The 25,397-nt window shown below is 41.8% G+C and overlaps 1 protein-coding gene across 2 annotated transcripts in view; it reads right to left on the bottom strand.

Annotated features, from left to right (window-relative positions):
• LOC311046652 (protein MTSS 2-like) overlaps positions 1-12,399 on the bottom strand; it is a 57,546-nt gene extending 45,147 nt beyond the window's left edge. For both annotated transcript variants that reach the window (XM_084059125.1, XM_084059126.1), the window contains exons 1-3: positions 11,731-12,399; positions 3,149-3,210; positions 2,916-2,989 (exon numbers count right to left, since the gene is read on the bottom strand). In XM_084059125.1, coding sequence (XP_083915251.1) covers positions 2,916-2,989; positions 3,149-3,210; positions 11,731-11,799 — 205 coding nt within the window. In that variant the 5' untranslated portion in view covers positions 11,800-12,399. The remainder of the gene's footprint in view (positions 1-2,915; positions 2,990-3,148; positions 3,211-11,730) is intronic.
• Positions 12,400-25,397: the final 12,998 nt, after the last annotated feature.

Genomic DNA, 25,397 nt, shown 5'->3' with positions numbered 1-25,397 from the left:
TTAATGTCACAGGAAGAGAGGGGAGTAGAAGCGAGTGGGAGTATGAGTGACACAGTTACAGGGATTTTATGCGTGTCCCATCTATGGCTGTAAAACCATTTTCTCTCCCTCCATCCCTCTCCCTCTCTCTATCTCGCTATCTCTCGCTTGATCCCTTTTTTCCCCTCTGTCAATCTACTGGCGATCATTCTCTCACACGTTCTGTTCTGTAAGCAGTAAGCAGTAAGCACACACAGACATGCTTTGCTTTGAAGTGTTTTCCTGGCAGTCTGCGCCTCCGCTTTGGTGGTGGCGTGATGCCAGCATCAGGCAGAGAGTCGTTTGTTTGACCTCACTGTACCTCGCTCTGTTACATTAAATACGGGTTTATACTTGGTCGGACAAATTTGGTTAAAACTAAATGTTTTTGTCAAAAGGTTAAAGCTCTATATTCTGATAGTAATCACTGCTGCTATATAGAGTGTTTGTTCAATATCTCCAGCTCTTTCATAAACACAAAACACATTTCTGAGTTACAGTGCAAATGTATGGAAGGTTAATCAGGGTCGGCTCTTGGTCAGACAAAATACATCCATATTACCTTTGACAATGATATCATTGCTATTTAGTGTGTTTGATTACTTATCTCAAGCAAGTTTCGATCAAGTACTCTCTACAAGTTGCTTTTCATACTGTACTGAAATGAATGGAATCCAATGACTTCTTTGACTGTCAAACAAACTATCGTTTGCTTTGGAAAAGCGTCGGCAGCAATGTCAAGTATACTGCGTGAGTGTTAGTCAGTGCACTAAACATGCCAGACCACTGGTATGGTCTTTAAGCTAATGTGATGCATCTTTACAGGCCTAACATTTAATAGAGTTGGGGATGCCTGCATGCGGATGACAGCAGGGGCAGCTATATTTGGTTTTAGAGGCGTGAAAGCGTGAACGCTGTTAAAGACATGCCAATGTAGCTATTTTCCTCCAGCAGCCGATGGTCCGTTTACGACCCCACCACTGCAGACAGCTTTAGACCATGTTGGCATGTGACCTACGGCTACCAGCTGTCCAATGTGAATGTGTGTGTGTGTGTGTGTGTATGTGTATGTGTATGTGTATGTGCGTGTGCGTGTGCGTGTGCGCGTGCGTGTGCGTGTGCGTGTGCGTGTGCGTGTGCGTGTGCATGTGCGTGTGCGTGTGCGTGTGCGTGTGTGTGTGTGTGTATGGGCGTGTGTGTGGGCGTGCGCCTGTGCAAGTGAGCATTTTGGCATGTCCACTTGTACGCATTGCCCGTAACTATATGCCTGGTTGTGAGTGCGTTATGGACATTTGCATGGTCATCTGTGTGGCCGAGAAGGTTCCTTCTGACCTAAATACTGCCGTCAAAGATCAACGCCACTGAAAAGTGTGTTAATCAGGAGGGTCTTGAGCTGATCTGTCTGTTCCTAGTGACCGAGTGACACCGAGTGAAAAAAAAGCAGATCAGCAGACCTCATTAAGACCAAAGAAACAATAAGCTCACACTTCTCTGTGTGGTCTCCTACTCCTGTCCTGCCATGTTAGGATGTGAGGGTTCAGAGGGGTCCTCTGGATTGTGGGAGTGTCACATAACTACACTAAGTAGTAACTTTTTCTAGTGAATAAAATATAATGTTTGACTAATCTGTATGGTAGTGGAGGCGAATACAATATTACACAATACAATATATTACACAATTGCGCTTGTATTTGGTCTCCCTGCTCTTTTATTGAGGCATTCATATCCTGTGGTTTGGTTTGACCACTACTGGTTGACGAGTGGTACTGCCTGAAGGTCAAAATTAAATGTCTCCCCTGAGCAAGGAGAGGGGATCTATTAGCTCAGTCTTGCACTTGACCCGGGTTCAAATCCCATCTGTAACATGAAAGTTACAGACTGTAGCTTAAAAATATACAATAATATAGACCCCGTTCCATTTAACCCATCCTAGCTATTTAGGAGCTACAGCGCCCGGTCAGCACTTAGGGGTTAAGTGTCTTGCTTAAAGGACACTTCAACACATAGACCAAGACCGGAGAACTTCTGCTTCCCAGACGGCCGCCCAGCTAGAGTTCCTTCCTATCCCCTACTGTCTTTCTTAGGCTTTGTGTGTATATACTTGAAGGAATTCGTTGGGAGGACAAAGAGGTCCTTTTACACACCACTGGAGTTCTTCCATGTGATTAATTCGCCCAAAGAGATACTTGTTGTTTGTGTCATGAGGTTATCCTCAGGGAATGTGAATATCAAGTGCCAATAAAGCAATGTAATTCTTATTTGGAATAATGTTGATTTTTCATGCAGAATAAAGGCATTGATCTGTATGAATGAGGCATCAACTATGTGAATAGTGAGCTTGTAGATCTGCTATATTCACTATTTTTGAATTGTCCCGGCACTGGGAGAATGGGTCACAACGTGACGCGTTGTGAGCTTGTAGATCTGCTATTTTTGGTGAAGAGAGTTGGTGTACTGTAGAATTCTAAAAAAGCACCAAAAAACAGTGCAACTCACGTCCGTTTTACTAAGTCTAGACGGTCTGGTTGGTTAGTGGTTAAACTGAAGTGATATTGATGAATTCCAAATATCATCAAAGTATTCTGCGGCACCCCTGGACTCTGGACACCCCTAGGGTGCCACGGCACCCACTTTGAGAAACCCTGCACTATAGACAACAGACAGCCTTAAATAACAGTGTGGTGCACTCAATGACCAATGGCGAAAAAACAAATAACATTTTTGTGAGAGGAAAGCAAAAGCAAAAAAATAAACTAAACAAAAAAACAGACACAGAAAATCTAATCCAAGCCAACAGAAAGAACATTTCGTCCCCCTCATAAAAAAACACTCCCTTGTGGAAGATAACTCCACAGCTCAGGAACCATGTTTGCGTGGATATAGTTTCCTCTACTTACCTCTGGAGTTGGTCGCCATGTCTGCCACCTTCTGAAAGGCATCTAGGAAAGCCACCGCAGCCAAGATTGTGGTCCTGGCGAATAAAGGAAAAAAGAAAAAAATTGGATACATCATTTATTATTACAATACAAAAAATGCACACAGAATACAGAGACATAATATTTTTTTTAAATCAAAGAATGTTCGGTCAAACAGATGCATTCTCGTTCACATGAAACATCTTAATATTCACCTGAGTTGAGAGTGCAGCTTTGTGGCCTTGGCACTGAAGTCTTCCCACACCGGATAAGAGCTCTTGATAAGACACAGAAAAAGGGGGGGATAAGTCAGACAAACATCTCGGAGGCCATGTTTTGAAGATGCTAAACACATACTGAGGGCCAACGTGACACAAGTGACAGAACATGATGTTCCTGCTTAATAAGAGAGAGCTGATAAACGCTCAATGTCAAGCTCACATTCTGTTTTTTTTCCCTCTCAACATCCTCCCACTAAGATGCTGATACGCCACTGAGTGAAAGTGAGTATAGATAATGCCACACACACACACACACACACACAGACACACACAGACACACTACTGATTGAAATCCAGTATAGATACTGACTCCAAGTGGATAGTAACAAAGAACATTTACTCAAGAAATTTTTCAGTATCTGTACTTTACTTGAGTGTTTGTATTTTTGGATTGGAAGGGGGAAAGTACATTAGGAATCAGGATTCAAATATAGGGAAAAAATATCTAGAAGATCACAATGCAATGCTCTGTGAGCTTGTAGATCTGCTATTTTCACAAATATTGATATTTTGTTTTACATTTCTGTAAAATGTACTCTCATTTTTAACTTAAGTAAAAGTATCAATTCTGCAATGTAGAAATACCGCACTCTGTTATGTCTGTTATGTCTGTTACTTGTAAAATGTCCCATTTCATACGTTTTCAAATGTATAAAAAGTATCAAAATCTTTGGAAAATAGCAGATCTACAAGCTCACAATGCATTGCATCGCGACGCATTGCGAGCTTGTAGATCAGCTATTTTCAATTTCAAATGGCCGAAATGTATATAGGGCTGAAGTGGGTAATGCATGATGTTTGGTAATAATAATGAAAATCTTTTTTAAGTTTTCAAATAATTGTAGTGGAGTAAAAACTACAATATTTGCCTCTGAGATGTAGTGGAGTAGAATTTTAGCATTGAAAATTGAAAATACTCCAGTAAAAAGTACAGTACTTGAGTAAATGTGCTTAGTTACTTAGTTACACCACTGTTGACACGCCACTGAACGATTTCAAAGCCAGTATAGGCCGAAGGCGGTGAATAACACACCAAGACTTGGCTTGTGGCCTTGGGGTTGGGTTTGCATGCGGGATGATGGACGCGTTCTTAATATGCTGTTACCTGCCCTTAAAAAAAAAAAAAAAGAAGTTCAGCATGCTTCTTTTCCAAGATGCAGACAAATCCTGAGTGTTCATTTAACACGGAGAGCATAAAAAACGTGGACCCGTCTAGTTTAACACTATCCGTCTCCCAACTAAAGCCAGTCACCCTTGGTGTCCCTATGTTGTCCCTATGTTGGGCATGTCGTTATTATAGCTATATAAATTCAAGCTATAATTATCATTACTATTATTATTAGGTGAAAGATTTTCCAAACATTTCCAAAATAGCTTGTAGATCGGCTATTCCCGCTATTCATCGTATACAAGGTTTTAAATAAACAGCCAGGACTTGGCTGTGCCTTTTCCCCCGGGGCTATTTCAATCCCCACAGAGCAGAGACCTCTACCTCTATACTCTCTCCACAGCTGTGGCTCGTGGCAGCCAGCTACACATGTGTGTTAATAAGGCTGTGCATGCGTGTCATGCATAGGCCTGTCACAATTATTACATAATCGCCTGATCGCAATTATTCAAGATAATCACAATTATTCTTGCAAAAACGTCGTAATCGTTTCCATTCAGCGCCGGTATAAATTCATCTGTTGAAAAAGTGCAGAATTAGCCCGATCTAAAAGCTCACAACGTGTCGCATCGTGACATCGCAACATTTTTTCGTCATATTATCTGCCCTGTGCAATTCCCGTTTACAAAGCCTAAAAGGCAAACTGATTTTTTTTTATATAAATGTGTTCCAGTGTTCAATGCCAAAACCACGATTAAATCGTTAATTACAATTATTTGTACAACAATTAATCATCAACTAAAATGTAATGGTCGTGACAGTCCAAGTCATGCATGCATGTGCATGAGTGCATTGCACTGAGAGAGGACGCGTAAAAAGGATTCAATAAAGCTGAAGTTGACACGTGTGTTTTGGGGGAGAACATAAGGCAGGTAGCCTGCAAGGTCTTTGAGCGATCGGGATTAGATTTCCAACAGGATCATGGCAGGCTGCCTGAGGGCACTATCACAGAACCAGTCCAAACATAAAACACCTTCATGGGGGTAGATCCACGTTTCAGCCTATTAACAAGCTGTGCTTCAGGCCTGGAGGAAGGGAAAAAGAGGAGGCCTCTTTAAAGAGAACTCTGACTGCATGTAGTAACGTAGAACCTAGAAACACTCACGTATTGCCTTTCCTTGTCATTCCTATTATCTGTAATATAAAGCAGTGATTTTCAACCCTTTTAATGTCAAAGTAACCTCCTGTTAGATATGCATTATGCCACGGATCCCCATTTGACAGTATGTTGGAGCTCTGAAACCCCATTCCAAACTGTAAAATCCTCAGTGTTAATGCAACTCTGAGACTGTACAAATGGAAACAAATGGATTTAGTACATTTTTTGTTGGCGGCCATAAACAACATGGGGCTGTAGGCCAATGCTTGTCTGCAAAATGCATCATGGGAATTTTAGGAACACAGAATGGCCAAAACAGACATACAGCGGTTACTTTTCTCTGTCAAGGGGTTGTATTGTAAATATTGTTCTTTCTATCGACTATAATAACCATCAACATCAAAACTGCACGTTGACAGCTGAGTGTTTCCCTTCTAAAGAGAAACTTAGCCAATACTGAACTTAAATCCCATTGTGTTCCAACGGAATGCAAGAGTATACGCCTGTGACGTCAAACATCACGACCACACGCGTATGCATTTCACAGGAGACATACTGTACACAGAAGACATAGGGGGCATTTATTGATCACCTCACATCAGGACAATGGGATTTAGGTTCAAAATCAGACTTTGTTAACTCAATGGCAGAGTATTCACTCCCTCCCTAGTACCACCAGGATCTTCTCTCTGTGAACACCCCCCCCCCCACACACACACACACACATACACACACACACACTCACGGAAAGCGATTTAGGACTATCATCACAAACATAATGTTTGCCTTGAAAACCCCCACACACCCCCGCCTACTATCTTCTCTCTGCCTGCAACAGGTGGTTCATTATCGTGTGTGTGTGTGTGTGTGTGTGTGTGAGTGTGTGTGTGTGTGTGCGTGTGCGTGTGCGTGTGCATGCGTGCGTGCGTGCGTGCGTGCGTGCGTGCGTGCGTGCGCGCGGCCTGGGCCTCCCAGGGGGGCAGGAGGGATGCGCTGCTAAGGAGGAGGTCTCCTACTCCCCACATGGCAGCTCCTTGGGAGACAGGGGACCCCCAGAGGAGGTCTCATATAGTCCCCACATGGGAGGGAGGGAGGAGGGGAGGCGACCACGGAGGAGGAGAATAATAATGGAAGGAGGATGAGAGAGTTACAGCTGGGCGATGTGACTTAATCACTTGAACCCCAATATCCATATTCTGGGGGAAACAATAGCCAAATATAGCTGCAATCCTTTGTAGAACCCCCAAAACAATTGATCAGATTCAACTTTAAAGTGTTTAAAGTTCTAATTATGTCCGCAGTCGTTTTTTTGTTTTGTTTCATCACTTCCAATTTCACTTGTTTATCCTGTATTCTTCGGAATGAGTTCTCTCTCCTGATTGGATGAAGCTGGTAACCCAGCTGAACATTTATTTTCTGTTCTGAGCAAACACTCTACAGAAATGATTACTATAAGAATATAGAGATATATGTAATGCTTATTCTAACCCATTTAGACCTGGAACGCATCTGTGTCACTTTAGGTTTCTTTGGCTATTCAAAAATAGCAGATATACAAGCTCATAGCGCGGCACCGAGTGCCACGCTATGAGCTTGTAGATCTGCTATTTTTTGAAAAATCGTGAAAAAGTATTTTTTACATTATTTTCAAAAAACTGTTAGAATTTAGATTTTTTTTTAAATCGGCCTCAGGTCTCAAAGGGTTAATAGCAAATATATCACTTACACCCCCGTTTAACACATTTCTGCCATCTTTAGAGAACTGGATAAATTACAACGCCCTACGATGAACTGGTCCCAGGTGTTTGGGGTGAACTCAAACTACTCGTTCTTCGCTGCATCTTCTGCCACGTTCTCCTCCTCTTCACCCCTGTCTGTCTCCAGCACCTGTCATCAATCCATCTCTTATATAACTCCAGTCCTGCAGGTGTTGTCTGGCGTGTTTTTCACCCTTTGCCCCAGAGCAGGCGTCATTTCAGAACATTTTTTTAAACTAGCCCATTAAGACCTGGAACTGTGTCCTTTTTAGATTTGAGCTAAAAAGCATTATTTTACACTTTGGGCTATTCAAAAATAGCAGATATACAAGCTCATAGCGCGAGTGCCGCGCTACGAGCTTGTAGATCTGCTATTTTTGAAAGATCGTGAAAATGTGTGCAAATCTTCTGAATATATATATTTTTAAAGCGAACATTTTAAACTCAAATCTTTGCTTCTGGGGGGTCCCTGGAACAAAATATTTTGATGGGGGTCCGCGGCGAAATACATATCATTTTGGGGGTCCTTGACATGAAAAAGATTGAGAACCACTGATATAGAAACATACGTTTTTCAGAAAACTGTTGAGATTTAGGAGACATGTAGAATCGGCTTCAAGTCTCAATGGGTTAAACTAGAGCTGTGGTTCCCAAACCTTCTCATGTCAAGGACCCCCAAAATGATATGTATTTGGCTGCGGACCCCCCCATCTCAAAAATATTTTGTGCCAGAGATTTTTCAAAAATAGCCAAAGTATAAAATATGGATAAAGTGGTTTGATTGTGACGCTGTATTAACTAATTTTGCTGGGGATCCCCTGGTCCCTGGCTTTGAGAACCAATGAACTAGAGGGTGGCAAAAAAAATACTATTCCAAAAATAGACGATTTACAAGCTTACACAGTGAAGTGATCACATTAGTGACTTTTAAGACCTTTTTGATACCTCCAAAAAAAAAGAAAGAAAGAAAAGAAGAAATGTAATTACTGCATCAAAAGTAATAAACAAACTATCCTATAAAACATAGGCAAAATGTCAAATAAATTAAGATATAATATATCTTATACTGTATATAATATAAAAACATCTGAATTATAAGCTCACAACGCGCCTTGTGAGCTTGAAGATCTGCTATATTCACAATATTGATCTGTGGAACCGAGTCAAACTAAATGTAATCTCTCAACTCCTATACATTCCAAGTGCTTATCAGGGTGGGGGGGGTCCCCAGTTCAAATATGATTACTTTAGGGGGTGGCGGCCTGAAAAGGTTGAGAACCACTGGTCTATAACATACTGTCACGTCACATCTCGATGGAAGGGTGTGGATTGAGAGATATTGAGAGAACACGTCTGTTCATATATATATACCAGTGGTGGAAAGTAACTAAGTACAGTACTTGAGTAAAATAGGGACTATACTTTTACTTGTACTCCACTACATCTCAGAGGCAAATTGTGTACTTTTACTCCACTACAATTATTTGAAATCTTTAGTTACTATAGTTACTTTGTAGATTTTGATTATTATTACAAAACATACATTAACCACTTCAGCCTTACGTCCATTTGAAAATAGCCGATCTACAAGCTCACACTGCGTTGCATCGCGACGCATTGTGAGCTTGTAGATCTGCTTTTTTCAAAATATTTGTATACATTTTAAAACTTAAAATGGGACATTCTGCATAATGAGTACTTTTGCTTTTGGTACTCAAGTACATTTTGAATTACGGACTTTTACTTGTAATGGAGTATTTCGACATTGCAGTATTGATACTTTTACTTAAGTAAAAAAAATTGAGTACTTTTTCCACCACTGGAATATACGTATCTATGCAGCCAGCTCAGCCCCAGGCGCTGACAGCCTTGCATGGCCCACTGGCCCAGCCAGGCAGCAGGAATGAGGTCACAATGATGTGGACATCACATCAGCACACTGCTGACTAAGGGCTTCTGCCTCCATTCATCTCCGCTGCTTATCAATACACAGTCTGACTCTTTCTAGAGCTCCTGTCTGTCTGTCTGTCTGTCTGTCTGTCTGTCTGTCTGTCTGTCTGTCTGCTGACGGGCACTATGATAACAACAATTAATGGAAAAAGATGTGGAAACCAGCAGTGCTGAGACACTCAAGATTTAATTTAATTTAGTTTCTCTCACAGAGTTTGACAGACGAAGGGGTCTGATGGCGCCATGCCCCACCACACCCCACCGTACCCTATACCACACCCCCACCATACCCTACCACGCCCCCAACACGCCCTACCACACCCCACAATTACCCTGCACTCCATAGTTAACAGTGATAACACGTATATACATTGGCCACTGCCATTTACTGGAGATGCGTCAATGTGGCAGCCATATTGGCAGGGTTAAGCTTTGCCTCCTAATGCATTTATGACCCATTTATGACCATTGCAGAGGTCTCCCCACAAAATAAAATCCTCATAACTCACTGAATGTTCAACTGATTTTCAAACGGTTTGGCTTGTTACAAATGTCATACATGTAGTTATGATATAGCAGGATACCTGGATAAAATGTCGGTTTTCATACCAAAACATTATCTTACATAGATAGTAAGAGTAACGCGGTTATGAAACAGAAACAAAGTTTTAGACTCCAGGTACCTATTTACCAGTGGTTCCCAAAGTGGGGTCTGGGGACCGCCAGGGGTCCTTGTGGGGTTCTAGGGGGTCCCAAGATGAATGATTGATAGTCAAAAAGAACCAAATAGACCCTTTTCACTCTGTAATTCTGAGAGTGGGGGGGTCCTAATGTAGGCTACAGTAGACCAAACTGGGGGTCCTCGAAATTAAAAAGTTTGAGAACCACTGCTTTATACAACTGAGGTTAATTCTACAGTGGAGTTATGGCAAGTTGCCCAGACCAATATGGCAGTGATCTTGACGTATGAAGGTACTTATATAATGTCTATGCCTGCACTCAGCAGATCAATAAGACATTTGCTAGGTTGAAAGTGGCGCCTGATGCTGGCCTTATATGGTGTCATTAAGTCTTTATGGGAAGAGTATCCTTGACAATGACAGGACTTGTGTGGGCGTCTAGAAGGACCATGAATATGTTCACACCTTCCATCTGTTCCCTGAAGAACAACAGACCACCATGGCTCAACTTTCTTTACCCCCTCCCCCAAGGCCCCAACACACACGCAGTCACAGTCCCACACAGTCCCACACACACACACACACACACACACACACACACACACACACACACACACACACACACACACACACACACACACACACACACACACACACACATCAAGACATCAAGACCCTGTTCAAGAGATGACTTTCCACTCTTCTGTGAGGGAGACGAATACTGAGGTCAAATGGATTCAAATCCAGTTTTGCAGAAATATCAAGCACAACCATTACATTTTTTTAAAGTATGTATCACACACAAGCACATAAATGCTGTTTAGACAGACTACATGCCTAGAGTACATATCCAATCAAAATGGCCCACATGGTCAATTAAACTGCTATGTCATAGTAGGGATTCCCTGCTCCAATCATAATAATAATAATCAACACCATAAATTAACATCTCTGCCTCCATCCTGGCTGTTAAACAAATGTTTTGTCCTGTAGCCTGATTAGATTTAAGTGTGTCATCCATGACATTACATTTGACCCTGGCATCCCTATTTTGGGCAACAACAACACAATATGAATTCATATATTTCTTCCGCCCAAGATCTTTCAATTATATTTTCTTTCGGGTTAGGGTAAAATAGCAGATCTACAAGTTCACGACCATTGTGAGCGTGTAGATTGGCTATGTTTGCTATTTGTGAAGTAGGCCTAGCCATATATATCATTTAAAGGGCTTAGAGAGTCACAGTGAGGTTAAGAGCTGCAGCCTAACACCTATTAGACAACATGTGTATTATGAAAGATCTTCAATCCATAAACTTACTTCATATTCATGTTATTTTGCCAATCTTTCCCCAAGCCTTTGCTTTAAAAGAGGAAATAATCTTCATGATGGCTTTTTTTATTATTATTATTGAATAATATGGTAGGTTACATGATAAAAGTGAGGCTGCAGCAGCTAGACTTCATTCATACACTAATTCAATTGTTTCCGAGAAAACACATATTTATTTAGCCTACAAAACAAGACATGATAGGCCCTACACAGTATTTATGCAGGGTAATCGTTGGCGACAGATTGACCCAGTGAACCATTTCTTGTTAGTAACCCTTTAACAACTGGCTGTCAGAGCAGAGGAGCTGCACGACATGCAAATAAACACAAAGAGAAACATGTTTCATGTGTGCATGAGAGTCTTCAGTCAGAGTGTGTGTGTGTGGGGGGAGGATGAACTCCATCCATGGAGAAACAAAGCCAGTCAAAATGTGTCTGTTCAACCATGCAATGATAATAATAACAACCTGTCTACTTCAATTAATAGCTAGATGCATGCGTGCGTGTGCGTGTGCGTGGTGGCTGGTACCTTCATGTCGTTCACGATGGCCTGGAATAATCCACCCAGCGCTCCACACTCCTTCTCCACCGACTCCATGTTATTAAATAATAATAATAATAATAATTATAAAATAATTGGCTACTCTAAATTTAGAAGAAAAAAAGAAGGAAAAAAAATAAAAGAAACGTCTGCGATCGTTATTTGTCCAAAATGTCAAGAATCAGATGATGTCCAACAACTGTTGCCTTTTAATGAACAACCGGACAACATGGCAATAATCTTCTCATTCGCCCTTCGTTGTCCTCTCTCTCATAATAACGCAGCAAGGCAACGCACGCACGGACGACGAGGGATGCAAGCAACCCCACGCGCGCGCACCCACGCACGCACGGTGCGTAGCCCCCCACACACACACAGACAGACAAAAACAAATGTATTAAATGGCACCGGCCGGTCGATCGGCGGATCGGAGGAGGCAGTCAGATCAGATGAATGATGGAGATTATTCCGCGCCACGGTGCCGCGCCACGCCGTACGGCTACAAAGTAACTACATGGAGGAGAAGGAGGAAGAAACGCGCTCCTGCTTCGCTGTTCGTGATCTTCTTCATATAATGACGGTACAAACTATAACTGGATTATAACGGGGGGATCAGGGAGCACGATGAGAGAGACGCGGAGTGGAGTGGGTCACAGGTCTGACTCTGGGACGCGTCGCGGGGGCGCGCTCCGTTGTTAGTAGTGGAACAGATGTCTCTCTCTCTCTCTCTCTCTCGCTCTCTCTCTCTGTGTGTGCGGACTCGGAGTCGTTGTTGCCAGATTTTGTGAGAGAAATAAGCAACCAGGTCTATGAAAACAGGCCCAAAAGAAGCGACTTATGGGCACTTTAAACCTATAATGCATCGGATATATATTGAAAATAGCCGATCTACAAGCTCTTCTATTTAAAAGTTTTTAAAACAAAAAAAAAATATATATTTTTTTTTAAACACAAATCTTGTATGGGGGTTTATGGCACAACATATTTTCAGATGGGGGTCTTATAATAAGTGGATATGGCAACCCTACTCGGAGTCTCTGTAATTCGATCCATGGGAATTGAAGGGGGCTGGTCCGTTTTTTTTGTCACATGTAGTATGGAGGGGAGGGGGGACACCCCCGATGCAAACAAAAGTAGTGAGCCCCCTACCCTCCGTCTTTTCATTCAACAATCCTCTGAGATGCCAAAAGGATTTCCCCCTGATTTCTTGTGTATTCACGCACGCGCCTGTTATACTCGCCATTGGTTGCCTCTTTGGAGATGGTCTTTTCTATGTTTTTTCGGCAACGTCCGGGAAAAAAATGGTGTCTCCATTTACATTACGTTACTTTTTTCTTCTTTTTTTCAACTCATTTGAATTTGAATTTACTCAGTGACAGTCTGACAGACACCACCATGCAGTGTCAAAGAAATAATTGAAATGGATCCACTGTGTGACCAATTAGCATTCAATCAATAGAATCAAGCAAGCAGCCAATAAGCTAAAGTAGGCCTAAAGTTAGGTGTTCCTTTATTATGCTAATGCACAGGATGGTTGTTCTTGACTGGGAGAGAGTGAGAGAGCCTCTCAGCAAGGCTGTAATAATGTATTGTAATCACATGATGATCACAGCACGTCCATAATGGAGAGGCTTGGGGTCTGCCCCCCCCCCCCTCCCACCCTACAAATGCAGAGAATGATTTTGAGGGGGGCCCCAGATGACAGTGAAGTGACAATTTATGGACTTTTAAGACCTTTTTAATACCTCAAAAGAAAAAGACCACTGCATCAAAAGTAATCAACAAACAAAAATTGTCAAATAATATAAGAATGAGGTTCAATTATGATTATTTTGGGGGGTCACGGCCGGAGAAGGTTGAGAACCACTGGGCTATATAGCTATATTTCTCTGACTGGGGCTTCTTTGACTCGCTTGTATTTCCCTCATACACACCACATTTCTTCACAGAAAATAGCAGATCTAAAAGCTCACAACGGCGCAATGCAATATTCCACACATTGTGAGCTTGTGGATGTGCTATTTTTGTGATGCCAAGGTTCATGCGGGGTTAATAGTGGTAATAGTATTTTTCTGTGTATCAGCACCAGGGCGAGAAAATTCAGGAAGGATGTTTTATTATCATTTCAACAATTGCCAGTAGGATTGATCATTACTGTCAGCCTATAATAATGTAACAACAATATAATATACCCAATCGCCAATCAGCCAGCCAATCCAAGATTGGCTGACTGGCTTCCACTTTGTTGATGTTTATAGGATAACTAGATAAAGACAAATGTTTGTGTGATATAGGGACTTCCTGTTTTTCAATGAACCACTTGAACCCTATTAACCCGAAAATAGTCGATCTACAAGCTCACGTGAGCTTGTAGATCGACTATTTTTTGGCAAAGAGATTTGGTGTAGAGGAAAAAAGACCAGACCAAGTACAGAGCCAAAGGTCAAGTTTACTAGGTATTGAGGGTTTAAAGGGGAAATCCACCCATTTTCAATATTTAACTATGTCATTAATATAGCATAAAGGAGTTGTGTGGAAATAAGAAAAAAGTTCCCCCCTTTCTGTGTTGCCTTGAACTGGAGGATTGATTTTGGGTTTAACATTGCAAATTACAACATGATGAGTCATCATGTTGTAATTTGCAATGTTAAACCCACAATCAATCCTCCAGTTCAAGGCAACACAGAAAGGGGGGAACTTTTTTCTTATTTCCACACAACTCCTTTATGCTATATTAATGACATAGTTAAATATTGAAAATGGGTGGATTTCCCCTTTAAAGGCATTGTAGGGAACATTAAGCCTAAATTTAAAAAATATTTATATATATTTTTTTTGCATTTTTTCCCCTCTATCAGCCACTATATAATGATGCTGGGGTGTTTTCCTGCACTGAAACACAGGCCTCTTTCTGAAAACCCTATTTTCCCTATTGTTGTTGTTGTTGTTATATTTGTCCGGTACGTAAGGAAGTCTATGGAAGTCTATGGAGGCATCACCCCCTGGTGGCCGGGAAACGAACTGCACAAACAATAACAATGAGGGAAAATAGGGTTTTCAGAAAGAGTACTGTGTTTCAAAACACCCCAGCATCATTATATAGTGGCTGATAGAGGGGAAAAAATGCAAAAAATATATATATAAATATTTTTTAAATTTAGGCTTAATGTTCCCTACAATGCCTTTAAGTGGTTAAACGTCCGAAAATACACATGAACATGAATCCAACATAGAAAATATGACGTGTAAACAAACAAACAAAACACTGTTGATGGTGCTGTCAAGCTATGAAATCTGTGAAAAAGTTAAATCTGCAACACAATTTTATACAGGGGGTCCCTGCTTCATCTCTCTCTCAGCTAAGGGGGTCCTTGGCCTAAAAAAAAAAAAAAGTCGAAGACCCCTGCTGTATGTATTGATTTTGGGGGCCCTTGACAGATATGAAAATGTTTGAGAACCACTGGAATACAGAAAAGCACTCACATAGTATAGGCTGCAGATTTATAAAACCCACACAAGTCGAGCTTCATACAGTAGAAATGAAAACAGGGTCCTTATGAGTTCAATTAAAGTCCCTCTGTTTGTTATCTTTCAGCCGCTATCTTTGTTCAGAATCTGTCTGGTTTGTGTGCTGCTCGCTCCCCAGTCCCACGTGGCCTGACATGAGAGGTACGTACGGAGGAGCCCAGTCAGTCAGTCAGTCCCCGACTGCATGACTCTCACCACCAGTGGTGTAAAGTAACTACGTACTTTTACTCAAGTACTGTACTTAAGTACAATTTTGAGGTAATTTTTACTTTACTTGAGTATTTCCAATTTCCAATACTTTTACCTCTACTCCACTACATCTCAGATCCAAATATTGTACTTTTGACTCCACTACAATTATTTGAATTGCTACTAGTTACTTTGTAGATGCATTGTGAACTTGTAGATCTGCTATTTTTCAGAAGATTTTGAAACATTTGAAAACGTGTGGAATGGGACATTCGGCATAATGAGTACTTTCTACTTTTCTTGGTACTTTAAGTACATTTTGATACCAATACTTTTGTACTTTTACTCAAGTAAATGTTTAATTCTGGACGTTTACTTGTAACAGTATTACAAGTAAACGTTTAGTATTTTCTACATTGCAGTATTTACTTTTACTTCAGTAAGAAATGTGAGTACTTTCTCCACCACTGCTCACCACCACCCTCATGGCATCTCTGAGAAAACAACCATAAAAACAGAAAAAATATCCCTGCTGACACCGACACCGCCGTTCCGTCCTCCTCCCCACCCCACCACCACCACCACCAACATCACCACCACCGCCAAACCCCTGAGGTCCTGGCCGGCTCTGTGTGTTCTCCCACACCGCCGGTGCATGTGCGTCGGCACGAGTTCTTTTTTTTTCTTTTCTCCTTAATTCAGAACAACTATGGGTTTTGCCCAGTGGTGGAAAAGTACATTTACTCCAGTACTGTACTAATAATACAACTTTAAAGTGGCACTATGTAACTTTTTTTTCATGAGTATGTTCATACAATATAACTTATACATTTGGGGTGGTTGTATTTTGTCTCCCTGCTCTTCTATTGAGACATTTAGATCGTGTCAAAGGTCATGTCTCACCTAGACACAGGATCTATGAGTATGTCCATTTTTCAATCTTTTTTTTTAAACTTTTTTCTACCCCACTTCAACTCTACTTTTTACCCTATTGTATACTTTGTCTAAAAAAAGGTTTGATACATTTTGAAAGATTGTTGTACTTTTACTTTGATACTGTAAGTCTTTTTTTATTCTTTTAATACAGGCCTTTTAGTTGTAGTTGAGTATTTTATATTGTGGTAGGCTTTTACTTAAGTAAAAAAAAGTACTTGAGTAAAAAAAATCTCAATTCTTCTTCCACCACTGGTTTTACTAGGGAAGAAGAATGTGACCAGGGCTCTATTTTCCCCGCTGTCAGTCTGCCGGTATAGTAAGGCCCCCGTGCAACTGAAAGCAATCATCAGCCCTAAACATGTCAAGCTGGAGGGTTAGAAGAGGACCGTGAAGGCTTAACAGACTTGAAGGTCTGCAACCCCAGAGTTTAAGGCTATGTTCAAACTGGCAGGCCAAATCTGATTTCAGGCCTATCTTAAGTGTTATCAAGTCTGAACAGCAACAAAAAAAACACATGGAAACAGACTTTTGGGAATCAGATTTGGACCGCATTCCAGGTGGTTTGAAATATGATTCAAATCTGATCTCTAAAGACGTGTCTCAGTCTGGACACGAAGCCCGATTTATTCTTTGTTGTATGACAAAGTCACCATCAAAAATAGGTGATCTACAAACTCACAAGCTATCTCAACTGTCGTTGTAACATCATTACCACAGCAGCCAATGCAGATATGTCGACAACGTCTGAATATACGCAAAACCGATCTGATCACTTGCAAATAACAATGTGGACAGCCAGGGCCAAACATCAGATTTTTGGGCCTTTCCTTTCTTTGGGAATTTACATGACATGAACAATGTCATCTTGCCATTGTATAGATAGAGAATATTGTATCTTGCCATTGTGGCATTGTGTGATAGTGTCTAGTGTTTTTCACCCTTGAACATGAGAGACATTTCACCTAGATCACCCGACACTGGAGGGGTATCGGGTGATAAATGTGACAATTTGCCTGAGATTAGCTTTAGGCCTCAAATCAATGCGCTATATTTAACCCCTTTTGTCCGTATTTGGCCCATGTCATTATAAGAGAAAATGTAAAAAGAAATATAAAGATTTTCACACAAAAAAAAGGAGATTGACAAGAACTGGCTATTTTCGCTATTTTTAGCACACGATGAAGAAAAATAGGGTGCTTAATGCACTGAAGGCAATGAGTCCCAAACGTGTTTTTTATTTATATTATCAACCGTCATGGCAGTGGAATTCTGAGTTCCTGCTCCCTGCGGACAGCATTCAGAACATGCAGTTCTCTCAACCTTGACCCCCCCCGGGCCCCTTGATCCAAAACGAGAAAGATGGTCCTCCTCATGATATACGCTGACCCCTGACCCACCAGCCAGCCTATGATTCTGTTGCATGATGGGCCTCTTCTTCTAAGCCTGGCCTGGTTTATTATCACCCATGGAGCAGCAGGCTGAGATCTGTGAGCTCACCTGGGCCTGATCAATCACTTGACCATGAAATGAACCAGGTTGCATCATCGTGGTTCCTGGAGGAGCTGCACGTGCAGCCCTTCCAGGTACCGGTCACGTATAGCTTGGATTATACTGGCATGTTTCTGAAACATTTTCATGTCAAGGACCCCTAAATTGATATATGATTTTTGGCCACGGACCCCTATCTGAAAATATTTTGTAGAGACCCTTTAAGAGAAGATGTGTGAAAAAAATATCAGATCTACAAGCTCGCAACACGTTGCATTATTCTGAGCTTGTAAGAGACGATATACTTTAGAACGGAGTCCCTCAGGGCTCTATACTTTTCCGCTCCCTTTTCCCCTTTGCACCAAATGTCGTGTAGATCGGCTATTTTTGCCAAATGTACACCCCCAGAATAGGGACGCTAGGGTTCATGTGGGGTTACGTCTTAAGTTACACTAATAGAGGTTCAGTGAGTGGGTAGGAATATTGTTCTATGGTGCGAATTGCAGAGAGCACCCAAACCTATGTTGTAATTTAGAGCAGTGGTTCTCGCTGGGTTCCTTGAGAGGGTTCCAAATGGACCATTATAGGTCTGTGACTGTATTAGTCTGTGAGTTATGGGGGTCTTGAGACCGAAAAACATAGATTTTTCTTGTGTGTAATGTGTACATATAGATATAAGTTGATATCATATGTACATGCATCTGTGCGTGTATACTGTATGTTTACATGTAGATGTATATATAATAATGATAATAAATAATAATAATTATAATAATATCTCAAATTCATAACACTAAGAAAAGGCAGATGTTTTATGTTTGTGTTTAAGCACATACATTTGGCACTTTGGTCAACCAAGGTCGTTTTAAATGTGCTCTAAAGTTTGATTCAAGTTGATCTGAAGACATCTTAATTATTTTGAACAAACAACCAACTGAGGAAAAGGACACTTGACCTTTGACCTCTGTGTTCAGTGGAATCTGAGAGAGGGGTCATACGCGGCCTCTCGTCCGGTTTAAACATAGATGCTTCTAATGTTCCGCTAAAAACAGGGAGCTATGGTTATACCCCCTAGACCCCCCTGGAGCCACAGTGACGGCCCCCGTGAATCAGTCCACTTCCAGTTGTACACGACGTCCCATAATAAACCCCCGAACATCAACACATCACAGATGGCAGCAGTCAGACACAGCTCTGACAAGAAGCTCTTCAAATGAATGAGCAAAAGTAAACAACCCTCCCCGGTTGTACCATCTCCTCCTCCTCTTCCTCGCTGTTTTTCCCTTCATTTCTCCTCCCTTTCTTTTTCATCCACATCCTTTTTTTTCTTCTTCTCGTCCCTTCTCCATTTAACCACTCTCAAAAAAAATGTCTGAAACCCCTCCAATTTGAAGATAGTGAAAATTCTGTCCTGCTGCGATCTTATAGATATGCTATTTTCACTATTTCCGATGACTTTTGAGAGTATAAAATAGGGCTTATGTGGATTGCCTCTGGTCTATAGTAACCTCCTTCCCAAAAAACGTCCACTGAATACCTTTTATCTGTTTGCCCCCACACCATTTTAATTTCCATAACCCCCAGTTTGATATGCATCAGGTCACGGACCCCCATTTGACACGCTTTTTATCTCTGGGACCCCAATCTTCACTGTAAAATCCTCAGCGTTAATTTAACTCTCAGAATTGCAGACCCACCATAAGGGTCCATTTGGTTCCTATCCTAATTAGCAATCATTTTGCTGCGGACCGCCGGGAGCCATCTCAGGGACCGTTGGGGGTCCTCGGACCGCACGTTGCAGTGCCCTAGAGGTAAACGTGCTGGAGGTTCCTGGAAGGTTCACCGGCTGCAGCGTGTGGTGTGAGGACTGTGAGCTCATGGAATTTCCTCCCCATCGCCTGACTAGTCCGCAGTGGTGGAAAAAGTACTACATTTCTTTTTACCTTAAAAGTATCAATAATGCAAAGTACAAATACTCAATATTTACTTGAGTAAAAGTACAAAAGTATTGGTATCAAAATGTACTTAAAGTACCAAAGGTAGAACGTACTCAACGTACAATGCAGAATGTCCCATTAACTACTTATGAAATGGGACCCATTTCACAAGTTTTCAAATGTAGCCTATAGAATGTACAAAAATCATATAAAAATAGCAGATTGGCTATTTTCAAAAAAAGTGGGTAATGTATGTTTTGTAAAAATAATAAAAATCTACAAAGTAACTAACTAAACTTTTCAAATCATTGTAGTGGAGTTAAAGTTTAATATTTGCCTCTGAGATATAGGCTAGTGGAGTAGAAGTAACATTACTGAAAATTGGAAATACACCAGTAAAGTAAAAAATACCTCAAACTTGTACTTAAGTACAGTACTTGAGTAAATGTACTTAGTTACTTTACACCACTGCTAGTCCGGGTCTCATTTGAACAGAGCCCACAGACACGTGCGCTTCTGTATACGTCTCTCATATGGAGTTGAGTTCAGGCACGTGCAGAGGCAAACACACACACACACACACACACACACACACACACACACACACACACACACACACACACACACACACACACAGAGAGAGAGAGAGAGAGAGAGAGAGGGGCAGACAGAGAGAGAACTAGGGAGAGGAGACAGACAGACAGACAGACAGACAGACAGACAGACAGACAGACAGAGACAGTCAGAGAGAGAGAGAGAGAGAGAGAGAGAGAGAGAGAGAGAGAGAGCAGAGAGAGACAGACATAGAGAGAGACAAATAGAGAGAGGAGGGAGAGAGAGCGAGACCCAGAGACAGACAGAGAGACAGATAGGGAGATGAGGGAGACAGACAGAGAGAGGCAGACAGGCAGGCAGACAGACAGACAGACAGACAGACAGACAGACAGACAGACAGACAGTTGCATGTCATTGCTAAATAATCACACACGCACGCACTCACACACACATGTATGTTATAATTAGCCCATACGCCTAATAATACTGAAACCGGGAAAACAACAGAAAAACAAACCCACATCAGCATTTGTTCTCCAAAACAAATGTGAAACAAATAAATTGGAAACAAGTCCACGTGCCAAACCAGGGAAGTGACTAAGCATTCTTTCCTCTCTTTTATATCTGGAAAATCTATTTGAAATGTAGCCTTGTTAAACAGCAGGCAGATCCAGTCTGCGTGCACGCTCTGCATAAACATACTTAACCACTGAACCCTAAAATCGCTATACTGGGGTGAACAGTCTGCGAAAATAGCCGATCTACAAGCTCACACAACGTGTCAGAGCGCGATTTGCTGTGAGCTTGTAGATCGGCTATCTTTAAAATGTCTCGAAAATCTTTCAATTTATAGGAAAATGTCAAAATGTCAGTATATAAAGAAAAATGTGTCATTTGTACATTTTAATACTAAAATACTTTTTAAAAGCATGTACTTTTGAATACTTAAGTATGTTTTTAAAGCAAGTACTTTAGTACTTTAACTGACTGAGCAGTTTTTCACTTGTAGTTGAGTAATACTTTAACCGGTGTATCTATACTTTGACTCAAGTACTGAGATTGAGTACTTTGTCCACCACTGGCTATTTTCAGCAAAGAGATGTGGTGTAGAGGGATACTTGAGGGTCTAGTACAGAGCCCTGGGGGACGCCGGTCAACTAAGTATATACCAGGGTGCAGCATGGAGACGTCACCAAGTGGTTACAGCTGGAGACGTCACCAAAACAACAGTAAATAATATTGTGCTCTGCGTGCGTTTTAAATGTCACTTGGTTTTACAAGGGCTCTCAAAAAGCATCTCCGTTCCCATACGGAGCATCAATCTCTTTCCGTTCGGCAGTGCCTTTGTGACACATGTACTGATGTACTGAGGAAATACAGACCTCTGTAAACCAGCCACAGAACATGCAAACCCAACGGTTTAGATCCCACATCTGGAATCAAGCAAAAACAGTCACATGGTAAACATCAAATACACAAACGCCGCGCTGTTTGTTGCCTCTGTGATACTTTGCACATACTGTACAGTGTACATGACAGGCATTATACGCAAGAAAACATACGTGTATATATTCCAAGATAGTGATAGATGAGGGGGTTCTTCAGTGAATATACATATCTTCCATGCTGAAACATTTCTGATCATTTTTCACGAGGTCTCCAATTCAGGACGTTTATTTAATCTCGAGTAAAGACAGGACATGCCAAATCATGTGAGGAATAAGCACTGTCATCGAGTACAGATACACGGGTGATGTTTGAAGGTTCCAGTCACTTGTACTCGGGTGAGAAATGAAGAGATGATTTCGCTGGCATGCTGAGAATGCTCGTCTCCCTTTATTTGCCAGCTGTCCAGACTCCACTCAGTTGTAACTGTGAGGCAAATTAAACTGGCCTTCATCTAAAGTTTAGATGAAGGCCAGTTTAATTTGCCTCACAGTTACAACGATTGAGCGATTTGACTTCAGGAAGATCACCGTTTAGATTCTAAACGGTGTTCTTCCTGAAGTCAAATCGCTCACACCAAGGTTAAAAGAACCATTGAATGTCATACCAGAGGTTTTCAACCTCGTTTGTGCTCAAGGCACGCCAAGTAAAAATCTCAAGGTGTGCGCTGTGCTTCCAGACACTGTTTGAGAGAACCACTGTTCCAGGATCAGCCCGTCCCGGTTCAACTGGTTAAAAGTAGTAAAACTGTTCCTCATTTAGCTGGGGACCCCCCTGTAACCCCCTCAAGGACCCCTGGGGGTCCCCGGACCCTACTTTGTGAACCGCTGGTCTATAATATTAATTTCAAGTCCATGTCCTCCAAACATGAGTACATGCTGAAATGACAATTTAACCGCACTTAAAACCTCTATACTTCACAGTCATAGGGACTGGATCTGTCTCTGTACTTGGTCTGTTCGTTTTCCTTCTACACCAAATGTCTTTGCCAGAAATAGCCGATTCCGTAACGTGTCGTGAGCTTGTAGATCGGCTAAATCTGGCATTCTTGTCTGTCTATGTTATCCTTATACTCTTCCATTTCGTATTATGCTGCTTCCTTTCCCCCCCTTTTTAAAAGCCTTTATTGGCAGCAATAGTGGAAAGAGAGTACATTCAGCTGGTTCAACTGGCCTGGAATCAAACCGGGGACTCACTGATCAGGACATTTTGCACCCTTCTGGTATACGTCCTGATCGGGTCACCCTAATGCTGCTTCCTTCTGTGCTTCAATTAGGTGTTATGTCACAGTAACGCAAAAGTAATATAATGTAGTAGTATGTAATTTATCACATTTTGCTGGTGTATTAAGTGTGTTGATGTAGTCACCATGACATCCAGCAAACGTTCCTCCACAAGAAACCAGAGGCCTGACTGACCCAGGTCAGTCCAGTGTTTGGACATCGTTGCCATTCCATACATAACGTGTGTGTGCGTGTGCGTGCGTGCGTGCGTGCGTGCGTGCGTGTGTGTGTGTGTGTGAAGAGCTAGGATATGCTAAAATCCAATAGGCTCTGAAAATAAACTTCTAGGACTTGAAAAACCAGAGGGGGGGGAGAGAGAGAGAGAGAGAGCGAGAGAGGGAGAGGGAGAGAGAGAGAGATATGAGTGACTCCTTCCACGTAATGCTGTGTGTTAGAGGGGAGGGGTGATCAGAATGAAAAATGTGCTTTCTCTACCGTTTTCCTGTCCGCTGCGGGAACAGAACTCTCTAACTTTTGGGTGAACCACCATGTACTTAGTTCTAGTAAGTAGCGATACCGCAGTAAAAGTCTTATACAGTAATTTGACTTGAGTAAAAGTGGCATCAAAATATATTTATGATACCAAACATAAAAGTGCTCATAATGCAAAATGGCCCATTTCACAATTTTTATCAAAAGTTGTGAAAATAACAGGTCTAATAAGCTCACAACGCATTGTGAGCTTGTAGCTCGGCCATTGTTGAATAGCCTAAGCTTAAAATAGGGCTTAAATGTTTAATGTATGTGTTATGATAACAATCTGAATCTGCAAACTAACTAGTAACTGTGTTACTTGAATAAACAGAAATACTCAAGTGAAGTAAAAGTACCTCAAAGTTGTACCTACGTAAGTACAGTACAGCAACACAACATGCACTCACAGTCTGGAGCAGCTCAGGCCCATGGGAGGAAGCATCCTCTCTGGGGGAGGATCAGCCCTGCATGGGAGTCAAGGCCCTGGAGGTCACTCAAGACCAGAAGCTTGTTGTGTTCCAACCAGGCAGCAACAAAATGAACCGAATAGACCCAACTCTAGCAACTTTAATTAGCAAAGAATCCAAGAAATAACAAAAGAGGATATTGTAGAGAGTGCCAGCCAGTTTATCAGTGGTGTATGAGAGGATGTAAGTTGATGTGCTGTACTGTATGAGGTAGGGGTGTTGTACAACGGCAGTGGCTCAGGGGTAGAGTGGCCGGGTAGAGTGAACAGGAAACCGCAAGGTTCCCAGTTCGATCCCGACTTTGGGGGCTCCCCCAGAGTTAGTGTCGAAGTGTCCTTGAGCAAGGTTGGTGCCTTGCATGGTTTCCTCCGCCATCGGTGTATGAAAAAAGCGCTATATAAATGCACCATTGAGAGAGGTGACTGACCAGCTTGTTACTTGTATGTGCTGTCAGTGGTTCTCAACCTTTTTTAAGCTCTGGAACACAACCTCAAGGACCAAGCCACCCCACCTCCCTACTACAAACTCGGTGTGTGCGTCGCCAACGACCCAAGGGAGTGCTTTGTCCAGCATCGAGTCGGTCGGATGGATGGTTGTCCAGAACCGCCGATCCAACCGATATGCTCATTTTCATAAATGGAGATGCGGTTTTCCAGAAATGCAGATGCAATGGCTATGCCCATATAAGGATATGCCCATACATGAGCATATACTGATGACATCAGGGATCTCCATAGGCATAACAGGGTCACCGCAGTTGTCCAGACCCGCCAATCCGACCAATATGCCCATATAGGCATATATGGAATTCCGGTTGTCCAGAACTGCCGACTCAGATGTCCATACTGTATAATATGAGATATGGATTATGTCATAAAAAATAGATGCCTGACGTCATCTGATGCCATCAAGAAACTGACGGCGTCACATCCCGTTTGAGATATCCAGTCTCTTTTCTTTCCTGAGTATAGGCTGGTACACTGGTCTATAATGTTAAATATCCATCAACTTTCATTATTATTCTATTACTACAATGGTGTCCCCTATTTCCTGATCTGATACCATTAACACTTGGACTTCAATAACTGATTGCAGGCAGGTGTTAGCCATCCTCTGCTCTGACTGTGGGCCATCTTCAGAGCTACAGTAGGCTACAATATAGCCTACGCGCCCAGGTCACTTGTTGTCATGTAGGCCATTGGTTCTCAAAGTGGGGTCCAATGATGGACAGGAACCAAATGGACCCTTATGGGTCTGTAACTCTGAGAGTGTACAAATGGAAAGAAATGGACCCGTTAGGGTCCATTTGGTTCCATTTGTACACTCTCAGAGTTAAATTAACATTGATTTTA

This window comes from Gymnoscopelus microlampas, assembly GCF_963454915.1.
Source record: "Gymnoscopelus microlampas genome assembly, chromosome: 6".
NCBI classification, from domain to species: Eukaryota; Metazoa; Chordata; class Actinopteri; order Myctophiformes; family Myctophidae; genus Gymnoscopelus; species Gymnoscopelus microlampas.
Note: the sequence above shows the minus strand (reverse complement) of the source record. Positions and strands in the feature narration are given on the sequence as shown.